This window comes from Brienomyrus brachyistius, chromosome 13 (genome assembly GCF_023856365.1).
Source record: "Brienomyrus brachyistius isolate T26 chromosome 13, BBRACH_0.4, whole genome shotgun sequence".
Lineage (NCBI taxonomy): Eukaryota > Metazoa > Chordata > Actinopteri > Osteoglossiformes > Mormyridae > Brienomyrus > Brienomyrus brachyistius.
In genome coordinates, this window is record NC_064545.1 from 5,533,727 (window position 1) to 5,560,130 (window position 26,404).

The window sequence follows — 26,404 nt, forward strand, 5'->3', positions numbered from 1 at the left end:
CGCGATGGGACTGAGCGCGAATAGTTTCAGCGATTCCTTATAGTACAAAATCGCTGTCAGTCAAAAGGAGATGCAATCTTTCGACAGACCCTCCAATCATCACGCAGAAGCTCGGAGTCCAGGCCAGCCCACTCCTCATTTTCTCCTCATTCACCCCCAGAGATGGTGAGCGTCCGTGGGCGGGACATAATCGCAGCATTTATCCAATGACCGTCTAGTTTCAAAGCACTGAAAAAAAACGTTCAAAGCAGCCGCATTGAAGTCAATGGACGCTGGGCTTCAACGGGGTAATGTACTGTGACGCTACGGGAATGTATGAGAAGAAAATCAAGTCAGCCGACCTGCTATATCTAACTGATTCTGAACGAACTCGTCTTTGAGATGAACGTTTTCTAACGCATTTTTACTCAATAAAATGTTAATACAATAGTACATAATTCGACCATTAATTTCGTGACATTATAGGGGAAGCTGAGCTTCCCTTGCAGTCTTAAAGAAATCTCCACTGCCCAGAATATAGCAACCAACTTGAGCACTTGAAGCATGCACGACGTCGCTAGAGGCATGACCACCGCGTCACATTTCTGTGGTCACATCATTTTTTCAATTTAAAACATAACTTGATACATCTTATTACCACATCTGCTGCAAATCATACCTTTAACAGCAAATACTAAAGCAATGGACCAGGCACACATTAATTTTTGAACAACCTTTTTTTTTAAAAATAAAAAATAGTTTGGACTAATTAATATATCACTAATCACATATTTTGACTTTTTTAGTGCTTTGTTTTCCTTTTTTTGGTTTGTTAAAAAGAAAAAAAAAACCTTTTCATATTCTTGTCTTATATACGTGAATGGAAACAGGACTTTCTACTGATTAAAAAAATCATTCTGCAGTTTAATTTTCCATCCTTCCCTTGTCGTATTCTGCCTTCCTAGTATGTCATTACCTATAACACTATTTGAATTATGGCTATATAGCGTATTTCAAAAGAAGCAAGCCGATAAAAATTTTTCATTCCTGAGCACTTCACAAGTAACCCACTAGACGCTCCTCTACTTACGAATGAGATATGTTCCAAACGGACATTCGTAACTTGAAATGTTTGTAAGCCATTATTCATCATTTTAAGGGCATACGCGAGTACAAAGAGATAGGATGCTGGGAGTACGCACGCTACCCTGCTGCGCGGCGGGAGTAGCAGCCAGGAGTCGTACTAGGCGGAACTGGTACACAGAAAAAACAATTGATGTTGCAGACAGGAAACGGGAGCCCAAGGAACACAATTTGGACTCAGTCCCCTTCGTTCATATGTCTGAAAGTTCGTAAGTCGAAAGTTCGTAAGCAGAGGAGCGTCTGTATATGTTTGCATTGCTGTGAGTTCCCTCAGCCAGGTCTTGAATCATCCTCATTAAATACGTGAACTAATTCTAGTCACGCTAATGTAGTGTCATTTTACTGAAATCATCAAGCTACTTCATAGATCCATATGCATAATAAGTGATACCACTCTGTATTTTTCAATATGAACTATATTTAAAGTCGTTAACTGTGGGGTATGGCAAAAGATCGCTACTACACCTGCAGGATACCTTAATGCATTCCCTGACAAAACAGGTCAATCAGACAACGCAGTGTCTTAATTCATTTTGGGAAGCAGTGCCCTTTGAACGCTCAGGCGGAAAGCAAAAAGAAACATGACACCAGAGGCATTTTCAAAAACAAACGTGAATTCCTGCTCTTGTTGTAATTGAAACTGCATTTTGCACAATACATTTCTCAGTACAAAACAAATTAACTGCCATGGGATTTCTGTGCAATGTTTCCAGATTTTCCCATGCAACCCGATTGACAGGCAGACTATATCTCCGTGGACATGGCCGCTAAGTGACAGAGGTGGGTGGCTGGGGAAAGAGCTCTATGACGACGGTCTGAGAGGAGGAGTGGGCCGGCTTAGTGCTCCATGGGCTCCTCAGCCTTCTCCGCTGCTGGCTCCTCTGGAGGTGGGGCAACCTACAGCACATGGGTAAGGGGAGCAGCACTTATGAACCCAACAGCATCATTACCGAGCATTCATGCTCCCCAGCAGCAATGACAATCTTCAGTCCCGCAATTCATACAGATGTCCTGAATGTCCTGAATTTTGCGACCCTAGAGGACTGATGATGATACATCATCAGTCCTCTAGGGTCGCAAAATTCAGGACATTTCCAAAGTTGGGAACTCTCCATGGGAATTAACGGGAATATATGGGGATTAATGGGAATTAACTGAAAATTTGCAAAACTGCAGGTTAGCCTACAAGAGGGAATTTAAATGTAGTTGGAAAAAATGACATCTTGATACAATATCACAATAGTAATATTGCATAACCAAGTGCTTCTGAGTAATTGTGTGCGTAAAACATTCCAAAATGAGCATCTGCATCAAAATGTACTGCTTATAAGTCATATTCTGTTTCATTATTCGTATAGTTTGCTTTCTTTATTGTATCTGACAGCTCATGCTGTTTTGCGGAGTTCAATATTTCCAAAATTCCCCAGCTTAGCTTCCCATGGAAAGTTTCTGGAAAGTTGACACTGCATTTCCTAGATAGACCCTGGACAATCATGGCCGGTATTTACAACCTTACAACACCCCAAGAATCTCACACCACTGCTTCCCCACCTTAAAGTTCCCATTGTATCTCACACTGTCTGCTTGGCCTGTCTTTTCTACTTCGTTGAACTATGAGGGAAAGTATCTAACAAGAGTCCAGTCCACCCTCACCATTAGTAAAACACATTTTACACCAGAAAGTGTGTTGAAAACACACGTTCCAACATGTTTTATCAGACTTACTGCTGGTTTGCTACTTCATCCTGAGTATTAGTTTCTCTTAAAAACCCTGAAGATGTATCCATTACAGACGCAGACTTAGCAATCATCATTGAGTTGTTCCAACTTGTAACAGTTAAGTTTCAAAGGGGACTAAAATTTAAAATTCTCTGCAAATAATCAGTTGTACATAATCAGTATTGCAATTTTGTTTACCTCCACAAAAAGTTTGACTAAAATCGAGTGGTAGGAAAAGGGATCTTGCTTGAAAAATGTGTAAAAGAGCAATACTATCGTTGATATAACCAAGTACATGTTTTTTTGCATTCTGCAACTAGTTATTACATTCTGCATGCATAAATTCATGGGCTTCTTGTTTTAATTATACAGTGCAGCACAATCTTCATTCCCAATCAATAAGCACATGGCAACAAAACCCTTAAAGGCAAGCTACTGCAATGTAAAATCGCAACATTATTTTGGAACATTCCTTCCAAAGTGACAAGGAAATCACAAACACCATTTTTACCATCTGCATGCATCATCCATACCTTTCTCTGGGGTCTCTCTTCAAGGCCTTCCAGGAACTGGGCCACATCATCATCATCGTAGATGGTGAACTCCATTTCCTTTCCAACAATCCCGACAGACACGTTCTAGAATAAACAGAAGCACCAGGTGATTCCTTTATTTCCAGGTAGGATGCTGTTTGTGCTGTTAAGCAGCCATTTCACCACCAGGTGTCCTTACTTTGGTGGTGAGATCCTGCTCTGTGGGGAGGGTCTCCCTCAAGGCAAGCAGACCGTGCTGGACCAGTTCATTAAGGCTGCCTGGAAGACAACCGTGGGAACCTTTGGATGAAACACTCCATCATCAGCAGCAACAACAACAACAACAACGGTGTTTTACTCACTGTCAGGGAAACGTTCCATTTTCTGTTCCAAGTAAGTGCGAGCAGACTGAGAGCGGGCACCGATGGACATGGCCTTGCAGTCAAAGTAGTTAGCTGAGGGACACGTCTGGAAGATGTGCGGCCCCATGTCCTGAGAGCAATACGGATGAATCCATTCAGGGTTCTTCAATTAAAATGCTACTTATTATCAAGAAGCTTGTTAGTGACAGATCAGAGGAACGCACCAGATACAAGTGGTAGAGTGGATGTACTTAACCCACCACACTTCATGATGAAGAGTAAGCTGCAGCACAGTCAATGTTTTAATCTCCTTTTAAATCTACTTACATCATAGCCGGCAATGAGCAGGCCGACACCGTATGGCCGCCTTCCATATCTCTGCGTTGGAATTTGGGTTTCTGAAGAAGCAGTCAAGGGCAAAGCTTTGTACTGCAATAGTACAGCATTAGAAGAACACTTAACTGCTTCAGAGAGAAGGGATCCTCAAAACAGCATTCACATTACTGAATCTCAAAAGCAAGCTGAATTTGAGGTGATATGATAATGAAAGTGAAATTCTGAAGGATACTGCTTCCGATTAGGGCGACCAGGCGGGACACGGGGAGCGGTCGGTCAAACACAAACCGGGAGTCAAGGCACTCCTGACGCATGAAGTTACTGTTGATAAGCGAGAGAACAGAAGATGCATCACAAGTGGTGTGGCTGCCTTGGTAACGCCCACCAATGGTGCTGAACATGCAATTCTGCTGACCAGAGGAGCCGGGCGTCCGCTGTCAGGCCTGCAATGGAGATGCCCACGTGGTCGTCCACATGAAGAATCTTCTTCTGGTGAGCAGCCAACTCTGACTGGGCCCTCTTGGAAAGAGAAGTACCAAACAGCATTAATTACAACAACATGCTTTTGTTATTTGCCCCCAAAAAAGAACAACTTTCACTTATAATGCAAAGTGATTATGACCAACAGAACAAGTAGATTGATTTCTAACTTCAATTACAACATTGTCCAGTCCAGGCAATGTCAATATGAATCCATTACAGACAGAAGTAGAATGTTCTGGTCCAGAAAGGAAAAATCCAAACCAAGGTTTTGTTTCAACCAACCAGTTCAGTACTCTGTGACTCCTCATCCTCAGCTAGCTGGCTGAAGAAAAAAAACTTGGGTCTGGATTTGTACTTGCTGGACCTGAACGTTTCACCTCTGTTTGGAATGAATTACTTTTCTAACATCCCCAACATTGATGAGTCCTATGCAGGATACGGAACAAAGCAGCAGAAAGCTTTCTATTGAAAACAGACATAAATCAAGCAGCAAACCATTAACCCAGCGTTTCCCAGCCCAGTACCCAGGGACTCCCAAACAGTCCATATTTTTGCTCCCTCCCAGCTTTCAGCCAATCAAGAACACCGAACACCTGGAAAGAATGTGCGTGGAGATGGAGGAGAACAAAAAGGAGGACTGTCTGGGGTTCCCAGAGGACTGGGTTGGGAAACACTATACTGCTTGGTCCACCGCAAAAAAATAATATAATCTTTGAAAGAGACCATATCTTGGATAAATACACAACTCAGATATTAAAGTAGTGTATTTAAGATGAACATTTGAAACATGGAAAAGCAGAGAAAGAGGCCCATACCTTAAGAGCCACGAGCACAGCATGGGTTCGAGACTTAAGCCCCACAGTAGCTGATCCCTGCTTCACTGCTTCCATGGCGTATTCAATCTGATGAATACGCCCCTGAAACGCATACAACACCATTTATTTGTATTCTCTAAACTGTTTAACACAAATCTTATATTACATTTAAAAGAATATCTGAATTAGTGTTGGGCGATATGTCGATAAAATATCGTGTCGTGATTATGAACATGCATATTGTCATACATTTGAATATCATGAATGTTGTGATATAGCCTAAAGGCTCATTGTCTTGCATAATTAACAGTTATACTATATATAAACAAATTCCATCAAGGCGCGAGTCTGTTGTTGGCCTCATTTATCATTATACCTGTCACAGGCGCCATAATCATTAAAACAATTTGGTCATTATAATCAGAAAAAGTCTAAAACACCTATATATTTTACTGTTTTCTACATATTCATTTTAAAACACAGTAATAAACATCGAACATCGTGAACATCTCTGAAAATATATCGCCCAGCCCTATTCTGAATACAGTTTTGTCATAACCTAACAGCATTAGGTGTTAATGACTAATTTTTGCTGAATTATGGGATTATGAAACGTAGCAAAATTTCCTACTTACCTGAGGACTCCAAACTGTAACATCGTTGTCATACTGGTTACGAAACTAGATAGATTTTTTTTTTTAAAAAAAAAAAAGAGGAAACAATAGGAATTGTGAGCTTAATTTTAAATATACCGATATTTTTGTCCCATACATACTTACTGAATTGTCTTGATATTGTATCCTGGAGGACTATAGCCACACAACGAACATCCTCTCCTACATCCTTATATAGCACAACATATAAAATGTCCAACTTGTGAATAATTAACAGGGCTGTTTTACACATACCATCTGTTCTGTAGTCTCACTTGACATCACTTCTTACCTTGACAGGAAAACTGGCTGCTCTACATCTCACTACCTGTTACTAGCAATGTTTTTACAATGGGATTAGTATATATTTACGCCTAATCAAAATTGGCAAGAATCACATTACCGATAAGGATGTGACTGCAGCACAGAAATATGACAGTTCATATAATAGGTTTCACAACTATAAATGTATTTAAATGATTACATCGATTCCTTTCAATGAGGTGTAGTGAAATACATGTGTATCATTCTTGCATGTATGCTTGCCCAGTTTCATGTTAGTTACAAGTCTAACATGACTGGGTCGACCATATTGTGCTTTGCAAAAAATGCACACGAATTTTTTTATTACGTTGTAAAAAGTCTGCAGGGTTTGCAAACTGCCCCAATGCTTCCGATGCAGCTAATTTTAGGTTTATAATAGAATAAGATTTTCTACGTGAGTCTGAAAGCGCGAGTGTCGCGCCAGACGCGTGAGAGTTGGCAACAATGACGTATGGTCACTCTAACATAAGCACACGCAATTAACATCGTTCGGATTTTCGTTCCCCTCTTCTCTGAATGAAAGGCATAGTGTGCAGTTTCTCCACGTACCCGCCATTAATTCTAGATTCCAATGAACAAACTTGAAACCGAAAGTAAAATTTATTTCCCAGAGAAAAGTCTGTATGTTCATAGTTTTATTACATTTTTTTTACTGAACGTCGCGTCTATGCGAGCATTTCAATTATTTCCAGGCTAGAGAACAAAAATATTGATGTTGATTGTAAATCACAAAGACGCCTAGTCAAGGCCTCCCTACTTGCAAAGCCTGGCTAAAAAATGTCAAATTAACGTTGAATTCCCCTTAAAAAGAGAAAGCCATTGCAATTTGTAAGATGCATAAAGTCAGTGTATGGGTTTCCTCTTGTTAAACAGTAACTGAAATCTTTCTACCAGCTTATATGATACAGTAGCTTAGCAGGCCGGCAACGCAGGAAAGTAAACGCTTACTCACTGCCCTGTGCGTTCGAGTAAACATTCTCTAAATCAGACTTGTTTTCATCGCTCACTAGCATTATTCTTAGAAATGAGCATGAAACATCAACTTTGGAGTAGCTTATTACGGATGCAAAATAAAACACATTATGTACGTTTATTCATCCTCACCATTCTGTTCTCCCTGCGACAGGCACTACTTCCCTTCGGTGATCGACGATCTGTTGCTTTTCCTGGATCTTTCGAACGTTCAGGCAAGAGCAATAGATCGTAGATCTGTAAGAAAAACTGATTACAATTTACGATGTATGGAGGTTTACCCCAGAGGATGAAAATATTTTTCTCAGAATACAAACACACAAGGAAATGATCAATATTTATATACATTTTTGTATGGTGCTATCATTTTACATGGACACAAAATATCTTAATAAAGGTTTGATCTAGAATTATAGTCTTCTAGATATTATTAACAATTTAACTGTGTTTCATTCATAATCTAGCCACTGCCTGATCAGGCTCGCGAGAAGCTGGAGACTTTACCAGAAAGCATAGAATATAAGGCTGGGCAACAAGCTGCGTGTCTTTGGACTTTGTGACACAGGAAAAACATTCAAACCCCACATGTGGTGCAGGTGGAATTCGATCCAATAACTTTGGAGGAGATGCAGCACTGGTGGAACTATAGGCAATGCAGCCTGGGCCCACAGAAACGGGGGGCCAGATCCCCTTTACGGGGAAGATCTTGAGACTATTGATCAGCATATTATATATGCTATTTTATATATATATATATATATATATATATATATATATATATATATATATAAAAGATACATAGTACACCTGTAACATTTAACGGTTAAGGGCCAGAGGCTTTGTTTGTGTGTATGGACATGAGGAGGGGGAGACATAACAAGAAGTTTAGGCCCCTGGGGGGAAGCGACACGGCTAACCTCTGACCAGCCCTAATCTAAATGCGTTCTTTTGGATTAATGTGACTCCATTCATTTGCTTTTACATTTAAATTTTACACCATGTAATGGCACAATTAAATATTGTTCAATGTGTGCTTTCTAATGTAGAATATAAATATATTTTATAGATCCATGGATTTTGACTGTATGCCTTGCTAGATGTTTATTTTGGTTGTTATTATTGTTCAGTTCTTAATTGTCCTTGATTGTGGTGCTGTGTGGGTGGAATGTATTAAATTAGAAACTGGAGCTTCATATTTTTTAAGAGTCATACTGACTCTGTGAATGAGTTATGACTATAAGAACATTGGATGAACACTATTGCCTCGTGCCTCCTGAGTTGTTTTTGTATGACATCCATCCATCCATCCATCCATCCATCCATCCATCCATCCATCCATTCATCCATCTTCTAGACCAACTTGTACTATGCAGGGTTTCAGTGGCCCAGAGCCTATTATGACCACAATGCGGGGAAAAACTCAGGATGAGGTGCCATCATATTGGAGAGCACACACACACACACACACACACACACACACACACACACACACACACACACACACACACGCAAACACACACCATTTGTGCCCTGTGAAGAAATGGCATCCCATTCGGTTTATGAATGAGCTTTGTGCGCTGCACTCCCCAGGATAGGCTCTGGCCCATGACCCTGATCAGGACAAGTCCATGGAAGCCAAATGGATGAATGATCGTTGTTAGATTTCTTTATATTTTGTCACGTCTAGGGGGCGACATAGAGTCTTTTTTAACGCACGTAATGCAGTACACTACTGTAACGGTGGCAGTGGTTCGGGATTGTTGTTAAGCAATAGCAATTAGCCAGTAGGTAAAGTAGTATTTAAAGACAGTGGCTCATAATCTTACTGTAGCCAGTTCTGAGTAAGGACACTGCAGTTGTTCTATGAATTTCTCCAACATAATATCCATGGATATTATTTTGTCACTTTGGACAATAGCCCCATGCCACTAAATGAAAACGTCAATTGATCAATGGCCACTTAATCAGTAGCCCTTTAAAAGTTAAGTGACCAAATGGCTTATTTGATTAGAGGGTAACTTGTTCTGTTTCTTTTTTGTGGTTCCAAATGATCAATGAATAATTCAATTTAGTTGCACAAAACGTCCTTGTATCCATACTATACGTATTTTCATCACTTTAGCCCTGGGCTGGAATGCCCAGACAGGCCCACCAGACATACATACCCAAGGTACATTTTTTCCGATCGGGGGGCACTAACCCATTGGCCCACCAGGAAAATGCCGGTTATGCTAGATGGCCAGTCCAGGCCTGCTTTAGTTTACGAGATTCAAATTCAGTTTATCATATCTTTAGATATGACGTGAATTTTAATTAGACAATATCCAAATAAATGAAAATTAACAGAGAATCTACCAGGAGGAAAAACAGTATGCAGGGCAAGGCATGGAAATATGTGTTTTAGTGCAGGACGCAGGCAGTCAGCGTTCAGGCTGTCCGCGCATCCCTCGTGTCAAACGCGAAGTCGATATAACATCATGTCGCCTCTAGGGGGCGCCATAGAGACCATCTTCGGGGGAAAAAAAACAACAGTTCACCTTCTTTTCCTTTTACCCAAAATGCTCGAGTTACAGTGGCCATGGAGCGCGTACGCTGTCATGCAATAACACAATAATACGGCGAGGGGGAAAAAACGGGGGGCAAGGAAACTTTTAACGGGAATTTAAGGGTACGCCTTGCGAAACATGGCTGTGAGAGAAGAAGGAGATGTTGTGCACAGTAAAAGCAAGCACCACGACGGGATTGGCAGTGTAAACAGCACAGAAAGCTTCAGGAACGGCTATGCGAAGGGCTGCGTCACCCCTTTAAAACAAGATCACCGGAGGGGCTTTTTATTTAACTTGTGCAGATTTTGCAATCCGGATCGGCTGGGCACCCGATTGCGGGCTTCGGCTCTGTATCTCGGCGCATTTGCGGTCCTTGTCGCCTCGCTGCTTAATTCCCGGAGCTTGCAGAGTGGACTTTGCTTTCTGGATCTGCGGACTTTGCTGGGCTTTTCGCAATCCGTCAGTCCCTTGTTCAGCATCGGCTGCGCGTTTTTCTTCCTGACGTTTTACCTGCGGAGGAAGAAGCAGGAAAGTTGCAGATGCTGGCTGGCGTCGCTGCCGGCGTCCTGCTTCTTCGGGGATTTCTTGGTCGTGCAGTTCTTGCAATGGGGGGACGATCGGCAAATGCAAATGGTGGGCAGGTTGCTCTTCGTCCTGGGCTGCGTCGGCTTGCTGACCCTGATCCCGGCTCTGAAGCTCAGACACAGTGTCCTCATCCTGGTCTTCGCCAGCTCCGTGTGGCTGGTTTCCTTCACCAGTCTGGACTCCCTGCCCCCGTCCCTGAGACCCCTCTCAGCGTGTCTCGCAGGGGTTGCCGGCTCCCTCCTGGCTCTCTGCTTCGAGAACTGCTACCCATGGAGGGACGCCTCTCACAGGATCCCAAACCTGGAGGAGAAGGTGCCCGTGATCAGACCCAGGCGACGCTCCAGTTGCGTTTCCCTCGGAGAAACGTCCACCAGTTACTATGGCAGTTGTAAGATGCCCCGGAGACCTTCGCTGCCCTGTATTTCCAAAGAGCAGGTATGTGCTCGCAATTAAACACGGATGGCCGTTTAAATATCAGCGACTGTCATGCTAAATAATACATTACACAAAATATTAATAAACAGCCAGTACAGTCTTGAACTTATAGGAAACAATGCGAAGATGCATATTGTCATTCCATTTGCTGCACGGAGTTATTAATGGCATCTCAGTGGTTCATAGGGAGTGTGCATTTATTATTACATGTCTTTCTGTTTTTAATCTAATTATTAGGCTCCTATTATTATTATTATTATTCAAGTAGAAGGTGTTTACCACTGGAATTCCTCACCTCAAAATATGTAGTTCTATGTAGGCCAAACAGTAAAAGTTTCAACATCGAAAACAAGTTTACAGAAAAGCAAATACATAATAATAAACACAAACAGTTTTTTTTAATAAACCAACTACTGTTAATAACTTACCCCGTATGCAGAAAAACATATTCATTACTCTTTTTGAAAAGTTTTGAATACAGTTAAATACAGTGTGCTACTTTTGAATAATTCAAAATTTGTGTAATATATTCAGATGAATTCTCAAACTTAAAATATAAAATATAGTGAGACAGGATGATGAAACTATTCGCTGTTTGTCTTTTCATATACGTTTTTCATGTTGTATAAGGCAAGCAAATGTATATTAAACATAGTATATAAAATATTTTTAAGTATATATATTAAATATACCGGTTAATCGGTTTAGCATCCGGATGCAGAAATCGAAAATTAAAACCCTATTAGTCATCATAAAAGTGAATTTAATTTTCATTTAATTGCATTTTTTCACCTGTTTATCTTTCTTCCATTTGGTGCAATTCTGAATGGATATCCTTCAAAAATAATTCAAAAGAACAAGATTTTTAAACTTAAAAAAATACCGGGTGATGTATAATATGTAGTGTACAGCACGTACCCCAAGTACAATTTTATCGCTTTTTGCCAGTTGCCAGTGAGAGATGTTGTACAGGCACTCTGAGGCCTCAGTGTTGTGTGACAGGGAAGCGTAACTTCATACATCCTGTTAACATTGTCATAGCCATGGTCTTAAACTGAAGCTGCTTGTTTTAATAATTTACAGCACTTTGTGCAGCTTTACTGTGGTTTTTTTACAGATTGCCCTGGGAATGGTTCATTGCTTTTGCAAAAGAAGGTCTTTCTAGACACAAAACTAACTGTGAAACATTTATTGTTTAATTCCAAAGATAGACATTTTGGTGCCAATGACAAGAGTCGGTATTTAATCACGTGTTTTTGCATGACTGTGTACATGCAAATACACACACACATGCACGAGCAACACTGGTAAAAATATCTCGAGTAAAAGGAGAAAAGGGATTTTATTTGATTTTAGTCCATTGCAAAAATTTTGGGGGTGTACAGTTGCTTTGGCTAGTACGCATGTACGTCGGTAGCTACTCACAGATACATTCATACATTTCTGCAGTCATCTTTCTGTAGTTGTCTGCTATAAGTCAGGCCTTTGTATAAATCTGATGTCTCTTTCAAGCTAAATGTCTGCATTCACTGAATGTCACATTTCCAGGCTTTGTAATAAAGCAGAAAAAATATTTTGTCTGTGTAAATGCTGCACGTTTTGAAACATGAGGGTCTGCATGTCATTTCGAAGTGGATTGTCTTGAGTTTTCAATCAAAGGCTGGTGATTAAAATAACAATGCTGAAATTTGGCTTTCATTTCTGGGCAGTCCTATCATGGTTACCGCTGTTCTTTTCAGCAGACTGAATAACTTTCTCTTTAAATGCAAGGTTGGTTTCACTTTTGGCATTGGATTGTTATAGACAAAATGGATTTATTGCGACCACTGATATGCGTTAAAACAATCTGTGAGAAGGCGAACTTGCGGAAGTGTCCGTGTTCTTTAGGCACCAGAAAGTCCTGTAAGCGCATTTGGTGTCTTGTTTTCCACTTACGGTTATTATTTCACGCTTAAGTAATTTTTAGTTACATGGCGCAGAGGCTCCTACACCCTGCTGTGAAATACCCCCCTCAGTTTGCCCCACTGCCCCGCATGCCGAGGTGAAATACCTCTCTCTCTTTGAAATACCCCCCACCCCAATGCGAAAAACGCTTTTCTCTGTGCCATACTGTAATAAGGTTCCCTCCCTTTCTGATGTGATTGCCCTACTTTTGAGCTCCCAACCACCAATTAAAATCGATGTCTTAGATCTGAAGATGAATCCAGATGGTATCACGGCACAAATACCCATATTGGTGGTTAGTAAATTACTTATTGTTCAAAAAAAACAATCGTGGGGCTCAAAAAAATGGCTGGGCTGAAGTTTTGGTATTATTGCTTTTTGACTTGACCTGCATTTATTGTGTGGTTTTCTAACATGGTCAGATTTAGGCCACAACTGGGACTTTAGGTTTTTGTGAATACTTCATATTGCAGTAATGTGTTTTTTTTTTCTCTAATAATCTTTATAAAATCTAGCTTCAGATCTTGTGGTTCATCAAATGTGATGTGACCGCTGTGTTTTACTCCACGTCAGGAGAACCGCGTTTGCATTCTCACCTCTGGGCTGGTTATCTGTGTCAGGAGGCGTGTTGCTGCCTGTTGTCGGACTCCGTCGTCGAGACGCCGCGGTTTTGGCGGTGCCACCGGAACCCTCGACACCTAGCGTGTGTGTCTGCCCCTCCCCGACTCGGTTTGGGATAGAAGAGAGCAACAGATGCCTGTGTCACCTATGGTGTGCGGGGGGCACCAGCTAGGGCCGTGGATCAGACGCATGCGGGTGCTGGTGGGGGCTTGTGTCGGATGAGCAGCATGGCGAAACATCCCATCGGATGTAGTTATTTACTGTGGAAACGTACCTGCTGATGGTATAACAACTAGCCCTGTTCTATTTACAGTTGATACATCCAATCTGACATCATTAATAGCTATGCGTTACCGTCATGCACTTTTATATATGTGGTTGCGAGGTTTGTGGCCTTTTTCCAGAATGATTTGATCCATAGGTAACTGATGACCGTAACAGGAAAGAGCAGCTCTGTATTAATGCCCCTCTCTCCGTCACACACACACACACACCTGTAACCATATATTTGTGTGGACTGTGCATTCATTTCTTTTGGGGAAGAATGCTAATGCTAGCCATGCTAACATTTAGTCCCCACAAGGTAGGGTATAATTGGACTACACACACACACACGTACACAACAGTGGTTACTGGGATGTGGGGTCTGTCACATGAGAGACAGTAAATACCCTAAGTACTACCCCTTCTTTTCTGCCATTGTGTCTTGATATGCATATTGCCAGTAAACATAGACCCAGGCAAATTACAGAACAAAGCCGTGTTCAGTTCGGTGAGCAGTAAAGATTTAAATTTAAAAGATACAAGACCCAGGTATTCATGCATTGTATTGTAGCATTTACTTATTTGGTTTTACACAGCTGGCTGTGATAAAATATTATAGTAGAGTTGCCCCGTAATGAAGTTCTGGCTTTGGGGGGGCTTTATTTCTCTGAGTCCCCCCTCTGTCCTGTGTGTTCAGGAGGTCACATGCTGACGCTGTGGAACTCGGGGCTCCTCCAGGTACGTCCGTTTTCTCCAGAGACGTCCAGTTCTGCTCATTGGGGTTTTTAAATTGCCCAGAGCTGTATGTGCGCATGCTTGTGTGTCTGTGTGTGTGGATCATGTTTATATGACATTGTGGTTGACCAAATGTTCCACACAATGTAATGAAAACCTGTTATTTTAACATTGTGGGGACCATTTTTTAAGTCCCCACAAAGATCTGTGAATACAATCAGAAAACTAGTCTCGTTTTTTGTTTGGCCACTTAGGAGTTAAGGTTAGGGGTGGGTTGGGGTTAAGGTCCTCATGTTGGGATTAGAGTTTTGCCCATAGAAATGAATGGAGAGTCCCCACAAAGATATAATTTACAAATCTGCGTGTGTGTGTGTGCGTGTTGCGCACGCAAGCGCACGTCCCCTGTGATGGACTTTTTTTCCACCTAGGCTGTTCCCCAGGCCCCCTATGACCCTGACTGGGATAGGTAATGGATGGATGGATGGATGGATGGATGGATGTTCTTTGCTGTGCCGGTAAGGTGCTTGATGAGCTGCTGCTTTCTGGGGCTGCCTGCTGTAGTGCCCATTGAGGGTGTGAGTAATAGAGTCTGTTGCATGGTGCTCCCGGCTCTCCTCTATCTCTCAGGCTGTGCACCTCCTCCACTGTGACCAAGCGGGGGGGGGGGGGGGGGCACTGTGCATCGTGGGCAACTTGGCCAGGCATAAGAGTGCGCTGCCATTTAGCATAAATAGCATTACAGTGTTCAGACGCTGAGCAACTCGGTTTTTTAAATAATTCGGGTATTTGGGTCTTTGTTTTCTCATATGTTCTGTATTTTGGGGGAAGTGGCTGTCATCCATGAAAGTGTTACTATGCATTACATTTGTACTTTATTTATCCGACACTTCTATCCAAAGTGATGTACATTTTTGAGAGAGCGGGGTCAGTCCCCGGAGCAAGTGGGGGTTAGGGTCCTTGCTCAGGAGCCAATAGGCCATGCAGCACCCCCATTTATGGTGGTGGTATTATTATTATTTATTATTAACAGCAGCTTAGCCATAATTTATGATTGTTCAATACTGTGCAATTTGGGAACAGAAGTTATTAAAAAGTCAGAAGTTTTATTTTCTGAAAAGGTTTTGGTTGTCATCGATTATACCTTTAGAAACGTAAGGTTGAGATCAACCCAGATGCTGGAATGGAGGCGTACGGGGCCGGGAGGAGGGGGGGTTACTGGGCAGGGGGTGTGTGGGGCGGGGGGGGGGGGTTACTCTGCCCTGCAGAGTTTCCCTCCTTCATTCATAAGATACGCCTTCGGACAATAGAGGCGTTTTGTAATGTGAAGGCTAATGCGCTGTAGAGGAACAGTAATAAAACACTGTCACGCCGGAACAAGCTTATTTTCCATTAATAAAACATATGGCATTAAAATCAGTGACAAGACAGCTACAGCAGTTCTTAATTCCAAGATATGCAGGAATGAACTGTCATCAGCACAGCAGTCTATTTTATTTATGTTGCGCAGGTGGGACAAAACTAGGATTTTTGGATAAATACAGTGTGATAAATCATTTCCACCATCCAAGGCTCTTCAGCCTATCAGTCAGGTCTTTCCGTGTCGCTCAGTGTGATCCAGAATTTGGGGGCCTTTGCACTGTCCAAGGAATCTTCCATTGTCAGTGAGTCCTCACAGCTTTTATTTAGAATGAAAGCACGTTTTTGTTTAAGATGAAAGCAGGACAGTCTTGCCATATGCACTGAACGGGTGGGGAGAAAGTCCCTGGGTGTTGTGTCGATTGTTGGCTGTTCTTAATGACTTCTGATTGCTGGACGTTCGGACTGGGAACTGTCACCGTTAGTGTCCTGCCTAGATGATGGTGACCACACACCCCCATCAGTCCACATGTCCAGGGAGCCAAGTCTCCCCACACCGTCTCGCAGCGTCCCTCATTCCAGAAGATGACGGACAGCTGGGTGTGTCCTCTGCATCTCGGTAACTCGTTCAGCTTCTGACATTTCACCATCGTTCGCTGTTGCTGGGTTGATTTGCGGAAGCTGAGCCCGGTTAAAAGTCAGCTGAGAAATTGAAATGTTTATGGACTTGATATGTGTTGTTATTCCGAAACAAAGCAAACTGACCTTTAGCCGGGTGTGTGTGTGGGGGGGGGGGGATTGTCAGTGGATTGGGTAGGGACATTGAAGGGCCATTTAGAACAGAACCTGTCTGCTCCGAGAGGTAATTTCTTTAATGAGCTACACCCCGTGTCCCCTAGCACTCTGCTGCGATATCATGGACTGGAAATCATGCAGGGAAGGACGTGTGTTAGATGAGCCAAAGGTGGGCCATCTGTACACAGAAAGCGCGCAGGTTATGAAGCAGCTGGGCTTGCTGGATCCTAGCAACTGCAGCCAAACAGTCGCTCCTACGTCAGCATCGCGGTGATGTCAGGACCTGGCCACCAGCGCTTGCGGTGTCCCTCTTTCAGATGCTTTTTTTAAAATGGTTGCTCTGTTGGACGTGACGTCAACTCGCAACGCTCTGTTCTGGCAGGGTTTTTGCAGGCAGCTTACACACACGCACACACACACATCATGGGCAATTTAGAGACACCAGCTAACCTAAATGCATGTCTTTGGACTGCAGAAGGAAACCAGCGGACCTGTAGGAGATCTATGGGATGCAGAGAGTATGCAAATTCCACACCCCTATCCCTGGGGGGTGTGAGGCAATGGTGCTAGCCACCGCACCACCCCCCAGATTGGATTCTTTCTTTCTTTCTTTCTTTCTTTCTTTCTTTCTTTCTTTCTTTCTTTCTGTCTGTCTGTCTGTCTGTCTGTCTGTCTGTCTGTCTGTCTGTCTGTCTGTCTGTCTGTCTGTCTGTCTGTCTGTCTGTCTGTCTGTCTGTCTGTCTGTCTGTCTGTCTGTCTGTGTAGTAGACATTACAGAATTTTGAACACATTTTGGAAGCTGTGGTCTGCTGGGATGCGGCCGTTTTTTTTGTTGTCGTGGCCAGGCCATGCACATCCTCAGTCAGGTAATCCGAGCTTTTATGTCAGGCTTGTAGGCTTTGGGGAGGTGAGGAAGAATCTGAGGATGCCCGTTTAATCGGCCATCCGAAGGAGGACAGCGTTTTCAGCGTGCCTCCTGGGCTATTCATTAGCTTTCTTTGTCTAGTCGCCGGTTTCCACACCTCCGTGCCTGCAGGTTATGCCCAGCCTGGTGGAGAAGCAGAGCGAGCGGCTTTGCTTTTATTGCATGGTGACATCAGGAGGCTTGATGGGCCCCCAGCAGACATGGGGGAGCCGGCAAGGGGCAGCTTCGCCGAAACTGGGAGCACGTGGACAGACGGGGTCTCGCGTAAGGAGACATACATTCCAGAAATGGGGATATTGGTGTTGTGGGCAGAGTTACAGCAGAGTTGGAAAGAAGTGTCTGAATATTAGGAAAGTGTCGAATCTCTGGCCAGGAGGAGCATCGCTTTGCCTTATATTCACTGTGTGCTGAACGGTTCGTCTTAAGCATCCAAACACGCGATGTTTACCGGCGATCATCCCGTTTTAAAAGGACCGGCTGGCGGCAACAACACTGTCGTTTTCACAAAATCCACAATAGCTTTCTAACCATTAGCTTAAACGTTGAAGCTTCGGAGTAGTTAATCATTTGCCTTCTAATATCTGTATGGTTGTCAGCTTTTTGCCCTTTAGGTTGCGCCTTTTTACATGTGGAAAAATGAAAATACAACACTAACACTTCAGGAAATGTCCACAATGATTTTATTTTTATATATTGCTTTCTGACTAATCACACTCGCATGATGCAAACTGGCTCATATAAGCATATAATGTATTATCATGCACGTGGATTGGTGTAAGCTGTGTGTCGTACATCATGGTTCTGCCCTGAGCGATTGTTTTTACACCTTATCTGCTTTTAATTGACGTGTGTTTCTCCTGATCAGCTTGGCTAAATGCTCACTGTTCACACTGACAAGCAAATTGCTTTGGTCTGCATCGTAGGTTATTGCCTTTAAAGCATCCGCGTAAATTTTTTTTTTCTTTGACTGCCAGTTGCTTTTAGTTTAGAAGCGATTGTTTTACTGATAATAAAAGCCGAATTAAACTAAATGGACAGGGGGTGCAGTATAGTTCAACAGGACTGTGTTGGCTTTGTCCCCAGCTCGAGTCTGTCACAGCTTACCGGGAGAAACATTGTTTAATGGTAAAACCTGTAAAAGATGAATCTCCAAAGTGCGCATAACAGTCACTGCAAAGTTGTTCCTCACTGGCGGAAAAAAATACATTTAGGTCATGGCTTGAACCTGTAAACGGCCTCTTTTTCATGCATCTCGCAACAGGAAGCATGGGACAGGCAAAGATTAATGGGGAGCCGATAATCAAAAGATATACCCGGCCGAGAGCCGGCAGGAAACGGCGGAGGAATTAAAGAGCTGAAGCACAAGCTGAGGATGTTATGGAAGAACAATTATTTACTGGAAAAACAAGCATAAATATTTTTGCAGTTTTTTTTATGCACCATTCTTTCATTCTCCCATGATGTAAAGTCTGGCAAACTCGCATCGTACTGCTTGCTGCTCATCCACGCGAGGCAGAACTTTGCATGTTATAATTCACGAAACAACATTTGTGGGGTTGGGGGTGGGTTGGGGCTGGGAGGTAATGACTTATCAGAGTGTAAAATTATTGCATCGAGTGAGATGAGTAGCCTGCAATGAAAAAGGCGGCTACAGCCACTCGGTTTTTGCCAACCTTTAGGTGAAACTGCCCAAGATACGAAGAGCCGCATGATTTCATAATTCACACCAAAGAACATTTTATTTCTTGTAAATCTGTTTATGTTTTGTGCATTTAATTGATGGAGTTTAAGCTAATGTAACGGGGAGGGCAACACATTATTAAATTGCAACTGCAATAATACAAAGGTTTCTTATACGGTCCATGTCACAGAAATAACCCCTAATTAAAGGGATGACGTGGGTGAACCCTGGGGATGTTTTTTTATCTGCGTGGTAAAAAAAAATAAAAAAATCAGGAATTGTTGGCCCCTCTGCTTTGCCAAGTGCCATTGTGCTTGTTATTATATTTAAAAAGAGTCTGAAGAGCGTCCAAAGTATGCCTGCAGTTATTACAGCGTGCCCTGGTTTGATAACTCCGCCCTCCAGCACAGTGGGGTTCTGTGTGTCTGTGGATGGGGGGGCTATGGGTGTTATGGCAGTTACAGTATCCATAGACAAAAAGACGGTGTTCTTTTGGTCGCATGCCTTCTTCAGGTTTAGTTTGACCCCGAACAGGAAGCTACAGGAAGTAAGTCATGCGTTCAAGAGAAACGCCCACAGGTTAAACCTAGAAGTCGTCAAGTGGCTTTCAGTGTTGAAACAATGAGAGGGATAGATAGATGGATGGATGGAAAGAGAAAGAATGAAGGGACTTTATTGATATCGGGGTGTAGTTATTTTGTCGGGCTGCCCACAAACAGTTACTTTTGAATTTTATACCAGCTGTTTCATTTTGATCGGGCATTCACTTGGTCAGCAACTTAAGAGTTGAGAAGCGGGTCCTCATCAAAGCTGCAGCAGGGTCACGCATGTCACGGATGTCTTTAGCTGAGTAGAAGCAGGTGAAGAGACTAATATCTGTTCTCTGTGTATGTTACACCGATCCTCTTCTTCTCCTATCCATCACATTTCTGGCACGTGTCCCTTGATGTGGCATGTACTTTGGTTCCCGGTGTATTGATGCGGCTCACTGCCTTAGGGGTCAAGATTAGTTTTGGATGGCATGTTGTGATTGGAGTTGAATGAATTTTTTTTTTTCCCACACAAATTTGAGAGGTTGAATTGTTCACTGTAAATTTGGAATTTTCAAGTGCTCTGTCTTGTCTGTCTATCTATCTGAAAGCTTTCCTCTGACTCTTCTGTTCCTGTAAAGACTGTTACTGAATGTTTCTGGCCCCTACAAAATGCTTCTTGCTCACTATCTTCTTACACTTTGTAAAAGTGATGGTGCCAACATGTCTGTATCAGATCAGCTTGTGCTTAATGACCTATAGGTCTGCAGGGTTTCGTTGCTTTCAATCTGAGAAAAAAAAGAAAAAATATATTAAAAAATATATATATAATTTTTTGAGGGAGGAGTCTATAGACTCATGTGGGGGCAGGAGGGAGCTTTTTTGTGTCAGTCTGTCCTTTGTCTAATCTCTCCTGCTCCTTGCTTATAAGGTGGTTACATCATTAGCGTTGCTTCTAGCCTAAGACCCCTCCCACTGACAGGGTGTTGGTGCCAGACTGGCCCATTTTACTGTTACAACCGTTCACAGTGAATCGTCAATCAGTAAATAACCTTGCGGAAGCTGCACTATTGAACAAATTAAAGCACAGATTTGCATATGCACGAAACCTCAAATTGCACCAACGTGTCATTGAAAATGTGGCATAACCTATAAAAGGTGGATGTCTTCATGGGCTGGTGGCTTGTTTTTAGCTTGGGATCTTTGCTTGGCGGCTAACCCCATTTATTAAGGAAAAAATGTAACGAGATGTTTAATGACCTCAGGTAGGCCTGAAAGACCCTTTTATCTTATCTGTGGAACATACTCTGCACTCAGGTGTGCTCAGGGGTTAAACCCCACTAGAGTTCACCCCCACCCATCCACACACGCACACACACACGCACACTGCAGCATAGGTTTTGCCCTCCCTGATATTTTCGCCGGGCGGGTAGCACTGTTAACTAACTCACAGACATGTCGCCAGAGCCGTGGGCTGCAGCGAGGTGGTGGTGGTGGGGGGGGGGGGGGGTAGCGGAGAGGTCTGCTGCTGTCACGTTCTCTCGCTGTGAAGCCATGTGGAATGATGTAACATTGGCGTCACCAGCCAGTGACGTAGCAAGTGCCACAGCAACACACACAAAAAAGGACGTACAGGTTTAACTTTCTGCCATGTAGAAATCGGGCTATCAGCTCTGCCGCAAAGAGGAGGAGGGAAACGAGAAACATCCCACCTTGTAAATAATGACATATCATGTGCCAATGTGAGCATAATTAAAATGGGCATGTTTTACAAAATATGTACACAGCAAAATCACACTTGTGTTCCATCTTTACATTGTGCATCCATTTATTCAGAAGTCTGTCCTCTGTAGCTTGGAGATGGGATGCTACTCCATCCCAGGGCACATACAATCAATATAGGCAATTAATTAAAATTTTTGGATTGCAGGAGAAAACCACACACACACATACACGCACATGTTGGATTTGAACCCCCAATCCTGGAGATGTGAGTGCTAGCCACTGAACCACTGTGTTAGCTAAATAATCGCCACTCCACATCAGGTGAATACTTAAAAATGTACTCTTCAATTTAATGATTTTTTTTTATTTAATGATCTGTTGACAAAAATAGTGGATTAGAGAGTTTTCTGTAAGATTTGATTTATCTAATTGATGTGTAGTGTGAAAATGAAATGACCGCACAGTTTATATTTTTAAAATATTCTTTCGTGTGAATATGAAGTATGCCATTTAATAGTGACTAGTAGCAATCTGATTTTTAGATGTTAGTGTACTTATCAAATGGCTGGATTTATCAGATAAGAACCCTCCTTTTTAACTAAGACGGACTTTTCACTATTTAGCATTCACCTTTAAGGCTTTGGAAATAAGGTTTTTAATGTAAAACAACTATAGGAATCTGCCCCAGTTTGCAACAGCACCTTTATTTTCACATCCTGTTTGCGCTGCCTTCTAGTCAGATGAATATTACAATTAAATCGTAGCATCAGCTTAACTGTCACTTAATTCTATACGTTATAAAGTAATCTATAGGATAAAATAAGTGTTTGCCTAATTAAATGTTTTATATTGATGAATGCACTCTTGAGAATTTGCATTGATATATAGTTTTTTTGGTGTAAGGAATTCATTTGAAATGTCATTAGGTGTGATTCATGTGTCAGTACAAAGCGACCAGTACACGGGGAACATGGTGTGCTGTGTGCTAAAAGGCACGCGGGCAGGGTCCTCTTTTCGCGCGGCGTCACGTCAGCGAGCCGGTGCTTCTCCCCTTTTCCCCACCTGTCATTCTGTCCCGCTTCCCCGCCTGCACAGGTGGCGGCCCTGGGCGTCGTTTCACTGGCCCGTCTGGCTGTACCGCGCTGATGCTCGTCGTCTGCGTTTTAACGCGGTTGGCTGCCAAATGAACGAATGTAAACGTAAATCCTGTTTCTCTGTAGGCATTTTCTAGGCTTACCGAGGATGTAAGTAGCTTATGTTGTCATAGAGAGGAAGGTATGTGTTTTTAAGGAGATAGTTGGATGGAGCGGGTATCGTGCGGTCGTGAGTTGTTTTTGGTTTGTGCTAAGTGGCGTCCTGCGCGGTCCAAATCTGGAACGAAAACGGAAGCAGAAGAACACAGGCAGAATCATTCATCTTTTGTTTTGATGGGCAGATTTGCATCGTGGCTCACAGCAGCCTGCTGCGTTTCCTGCTGGGGAGACGGCAGGTGTGTGTGTCGGGCAGGGGGGCTTGGTTAACAGGGGTGCTGCACTGTGGTCTGAGTTGGTCCGTGTGCAGGGCTGGGAGGGGGAGTTAACCTGCTCCGTATGCTCCGATCGAGGTTTTGGGTGACGGCTGAACCGGACGGGGGCTTCGGTGACGGCATTGGAAATGCTAGAGTGGCCACTCTCCACAACTCCGGCTGTTACCCAGGCAACCGCCTGCGTCACTATCGCCGGCAATTAGCTTGTAGCTCTTTAGTTCCGACGACTGCTTTACGGGGCCGAGCTGAGCTGGGGCAGCTGGCGAGCAGAGAAGCGCCGACTCGGGGCACGGCCCTCACAGTCCGGCTGCAGGGCGCGTATAAAGGCCAACGAGATCCGCCCAGCTCCCTTTCAGCTGCTGCGTATTCCTTCTGGTTCTTCATATTCTTTGTCGCTTTGATTTAATTAATTCCCAAGTTCGTACATATCCTTTTTGCACTTATACTTCTGAATATTGATACAAGTTGCAAAATGAAGCATTAAAACGTACACCATCTTTACAAAACTTTCACGTGTGAATTTTTATTAAATACACTGCTGCTTGGAAAATTAGGCATTTTTATGGTCGTGCACAAGGAATGCGATCTCCATTTTGGAGTAGCTTTTATGCTATAGATAGAAAGTGATGCATGTGCACTGAATTAATGCCATGCTTGTATTGCTCCATAGGTGGTTCAGTGCTGGACTGGATTATATGTAGTTATGTGACCCATCCTGTGGGCCGTTGGGCTGTTTCCAAGTTTTTTTTTTGTTTTTTTATTATGTTTATGGCGCTGACTCTCAGAGCAGTTAGACTCAGTGGGGAGTCAGAGGAGTCCATGTCTGTACGTTTTAAAATGCAACAGGGGACCGACTTCAGCGGTACGAACAGAGATACTGATCTGCTTTGTTTTGTGCGTCTTAAAGTCATGACTAAATTGATACAAAATTAGTAGTTTTTGTCATAGATTATGCTATGGGCTGAATTTCTGTTGATGTTATGACTTCTGGTTATTATATTGATGGGAGATCTTTTAATCGAAATCATATCTTAAAAAATTCAGTAATGAGCGCAGAAGTGCAAGGGTGTAAATACTGAATTAAGATGTTTCATAATTTAGAACATTTATAAAGGCAAAACACTAGCTGTGTTAGTAAGCAGCTTGCTGAATCAGTACACACGTTCCATCTTCTAAGGTGTCTTGTCTCAAAAGCACTTGGTAAAAAATTAGTACGTATATGCTACCTTTTTTATTTACATATTACAGTGGTAGGTTAGGCTTATTGTGCCAACCCTGTGTGATGTGAAATGAGTGGTATGTGTTTCTAACAAATCTTGAGAGCTTAAATTTAGCTTGGATTGTTCCTGTGTACCGTAGTCATGAGACGACTGCGTATTAGAGCCGATATGTACATAGCAGATGTGAAAGTCTAACCTTCCCGATTCCTGTTACATTCACAGTTACTTCTGCCTGCTGCCCCATCAAAGCTTTTTTTTTTTATTGCTAAAAAAAAACCCCAAAACTTTTTATTCATGCTTCGTGGTCCATCTTTATGAATGAACGTTTTTGCCATTCTGTCATGCATTGGAAAGTTTTCATATAACATTGTTAAATGTTTTATGTTAACATAACCCTGCAATAGGCCAGTTTTGCATTGCTGTAAGTCCTGCCTTTCGCACTTATATTTCAATTTGCTGTTTCACGTGTCATTTTCATCTTATCTTCCCGGCGTTGCAACGGGCTTGTTCTTATGTGTGTGTGTGTGTGTTTGTGTGTGTGTGTGTGTGTGTGTGTGTGTGTGTGTATGCGTATAAATATAAATATAAATATATATATATATATATATATATATATATGCACACATATGTATAATGTGTGTGCATATATATACGTGTGTGTGTGTGTGTGTATATATATTTTTTTTTCGAGGTCACTGCTGAAATGTGTACCAGGTTCTGCTCGGACTCCTGTTCCTTTAAAGTTCTCCAGCCCTGCTGCTTACTGTCTTTCTCTCTCAATTGAAAACAGTGTCAGCACCGGCGCTTCTACACCAAAAGGCCGTTGCTAGGCTACGGCTGACGTCAGTCCCCGCTACAGAGGAAGGTTTGTGTGTTTAGCTGCTGAGGGCAGACCCCAAAGCAAAGGGCAAACCTATGAAGTGCTGTTAGTCATTGCAGTGAAAAAACCTGAGCCCTCGTGTCCAAGGATAGCTGCTCTCTAAATAATCGAGCGCATTGCCACCCATAGAAGTCCGATTGAGATTTACCGCATTTAAAATTTTTGCAGTACCTTCTTTGTCGGCGAGCCCGTAACTATGCTACCCTCTTTGTGACGCACGCGCACACACACACACACACACACACACACACACCCCAGTCCTGATCCCCCTTCTCTCTGAAAAAACTATGACGTTAGTAGGATTTTTTTCTCAGATGGGGGAAGGAACAAAAATGAAAAAAAAAAAATCAATCTCTCATCTAAGGAAGGGCTCTGAATCGTCCTCTCTGTTACTTTCACACGTCCAACTCAACCTTGTCTGTGCTGGAGTCTTCACACCGTCGTTTCCAGTAATCTCTTCACGTTAGGCATCTCTGCAGAGCCGGAAAATCTGTCCCCTGTCTCAACTGAAAAAGTGTCACAAAATGCAGGATGTTTTACTGGATTTGACGGAAAATCCGATTTTTTTAGGTTACACCCACTGTTTTGTTTTTCTGTGTTGTCCTGTTTTTACTGATGTTCGTACTGATTTCCTTAAGGAAAATTTTACTGATTAATTCCCAGATAATGTGTCTGATTTCTCTTGATTGTTAGAGTTTGCTTGCTGTTAAATGAATCATAATGTGATTTTTTTTTTTTTGGCGTAGATAAACGTGATGTATTAGGATAGAAATGCATGATATCATACTTGTTGAACTCTGCTATATGGTACATTTTCTGGAGGATGATTTAATTTATTACACCAATGCTTGAAGATTTTGTAGTTTTCCCCACATTTTCCTTGTGAATTTTAGACATTTGTATTTCAGCTTTTGTGGGTGTAAAATTAATAATAATAACTGTTGCGAGGATGAGATTCCTTACACTTTACACAAAATGCTTATAGTGTGTCTGATTACTCAGAATAAATGCAAATGAATTTTCAGATTGGTATAGATATGAGGTGGATGGCTTCTGGTTTTAGTTTTAATATGTAGATTTGTTTTACTTTTTATATTAACTAATGCATTTTTTAAAATTATTTTATACTTTCAGAAACACGACCTCTAGCCTGGGATGTTTTAATGAGCGTTGAATTACCTATCGTACATGTATCTCTGTACAGGAGGGACCTGTACAGAGTGTTTCTGTACTTTGAGAGGGCTGTACACCTCCTAATCAATGCTTGTAATTAAGCATAACGTTTGCCGTGTGAAGTGACTCGATTATAGGGCTGTAG

The 26,404-nt window shown here is 42.4% G+C and overlaps 2 protein-coding genes across 2 annotated transcripts in view; one reads left to right on the plus strand and one right to left on the minus strand.

Annotated features, from left to right (window-relative positions):
• Window positions 1–1,718: 1,718 nt before the first annotated feature.
• psma1 (proteasome 20S subunit alpha 1) lies at window positions 1,719–7,587 on the minus strand. The gene is made up of 10 exons (XM_048972968.1): window positions 7,452–7,587; window positions 6,006–6,050; window positions 5,371–5,472; window positions 4,488–4,591; window positions 4,305–4,393; window positions 4,064–4,134; window positions 3,737–3,866; window positions 3,574–3,653; window positions 3,375–3,479; window positions 1,719–2,019 (listed from the first exon to the last, which is right to left on the minus strand). Exons 1-10 carry the CDS (start codon window positions 7,452–7,454, stop codon window positions 1,960–1,962), a joined length of 789 nt encoding a protein of 262 aa, XP_048828925.1. The 5' UTR covers window positions 7,455–7,587; the 3' UTR covers window positions 1,719–1,959.
• A 2,243-nt stretch (window positions 7,588–9,830) lies between these two features.
• Window positions 9,831–26,404, plus strand: part of LOC125706143 (cGMP-inhibited 3',5'-cyclic phosphodiesterase B-like) — a 46,704-nt gene continuing 30,130 nt past the window's right edge. The window contains exon 1 of the mRNA XM_048972700.1: window positions 9,831–10,885. Within this exon, the coding sequence (XP_048828657.1) occupies window positions 10,004–10,885 (882 nt within the window). The 5' untranslated portion in view covers window positions 9,831–10,003. The remainder of the gene's footprint in view (window positions 10,886–26,404) is intronic.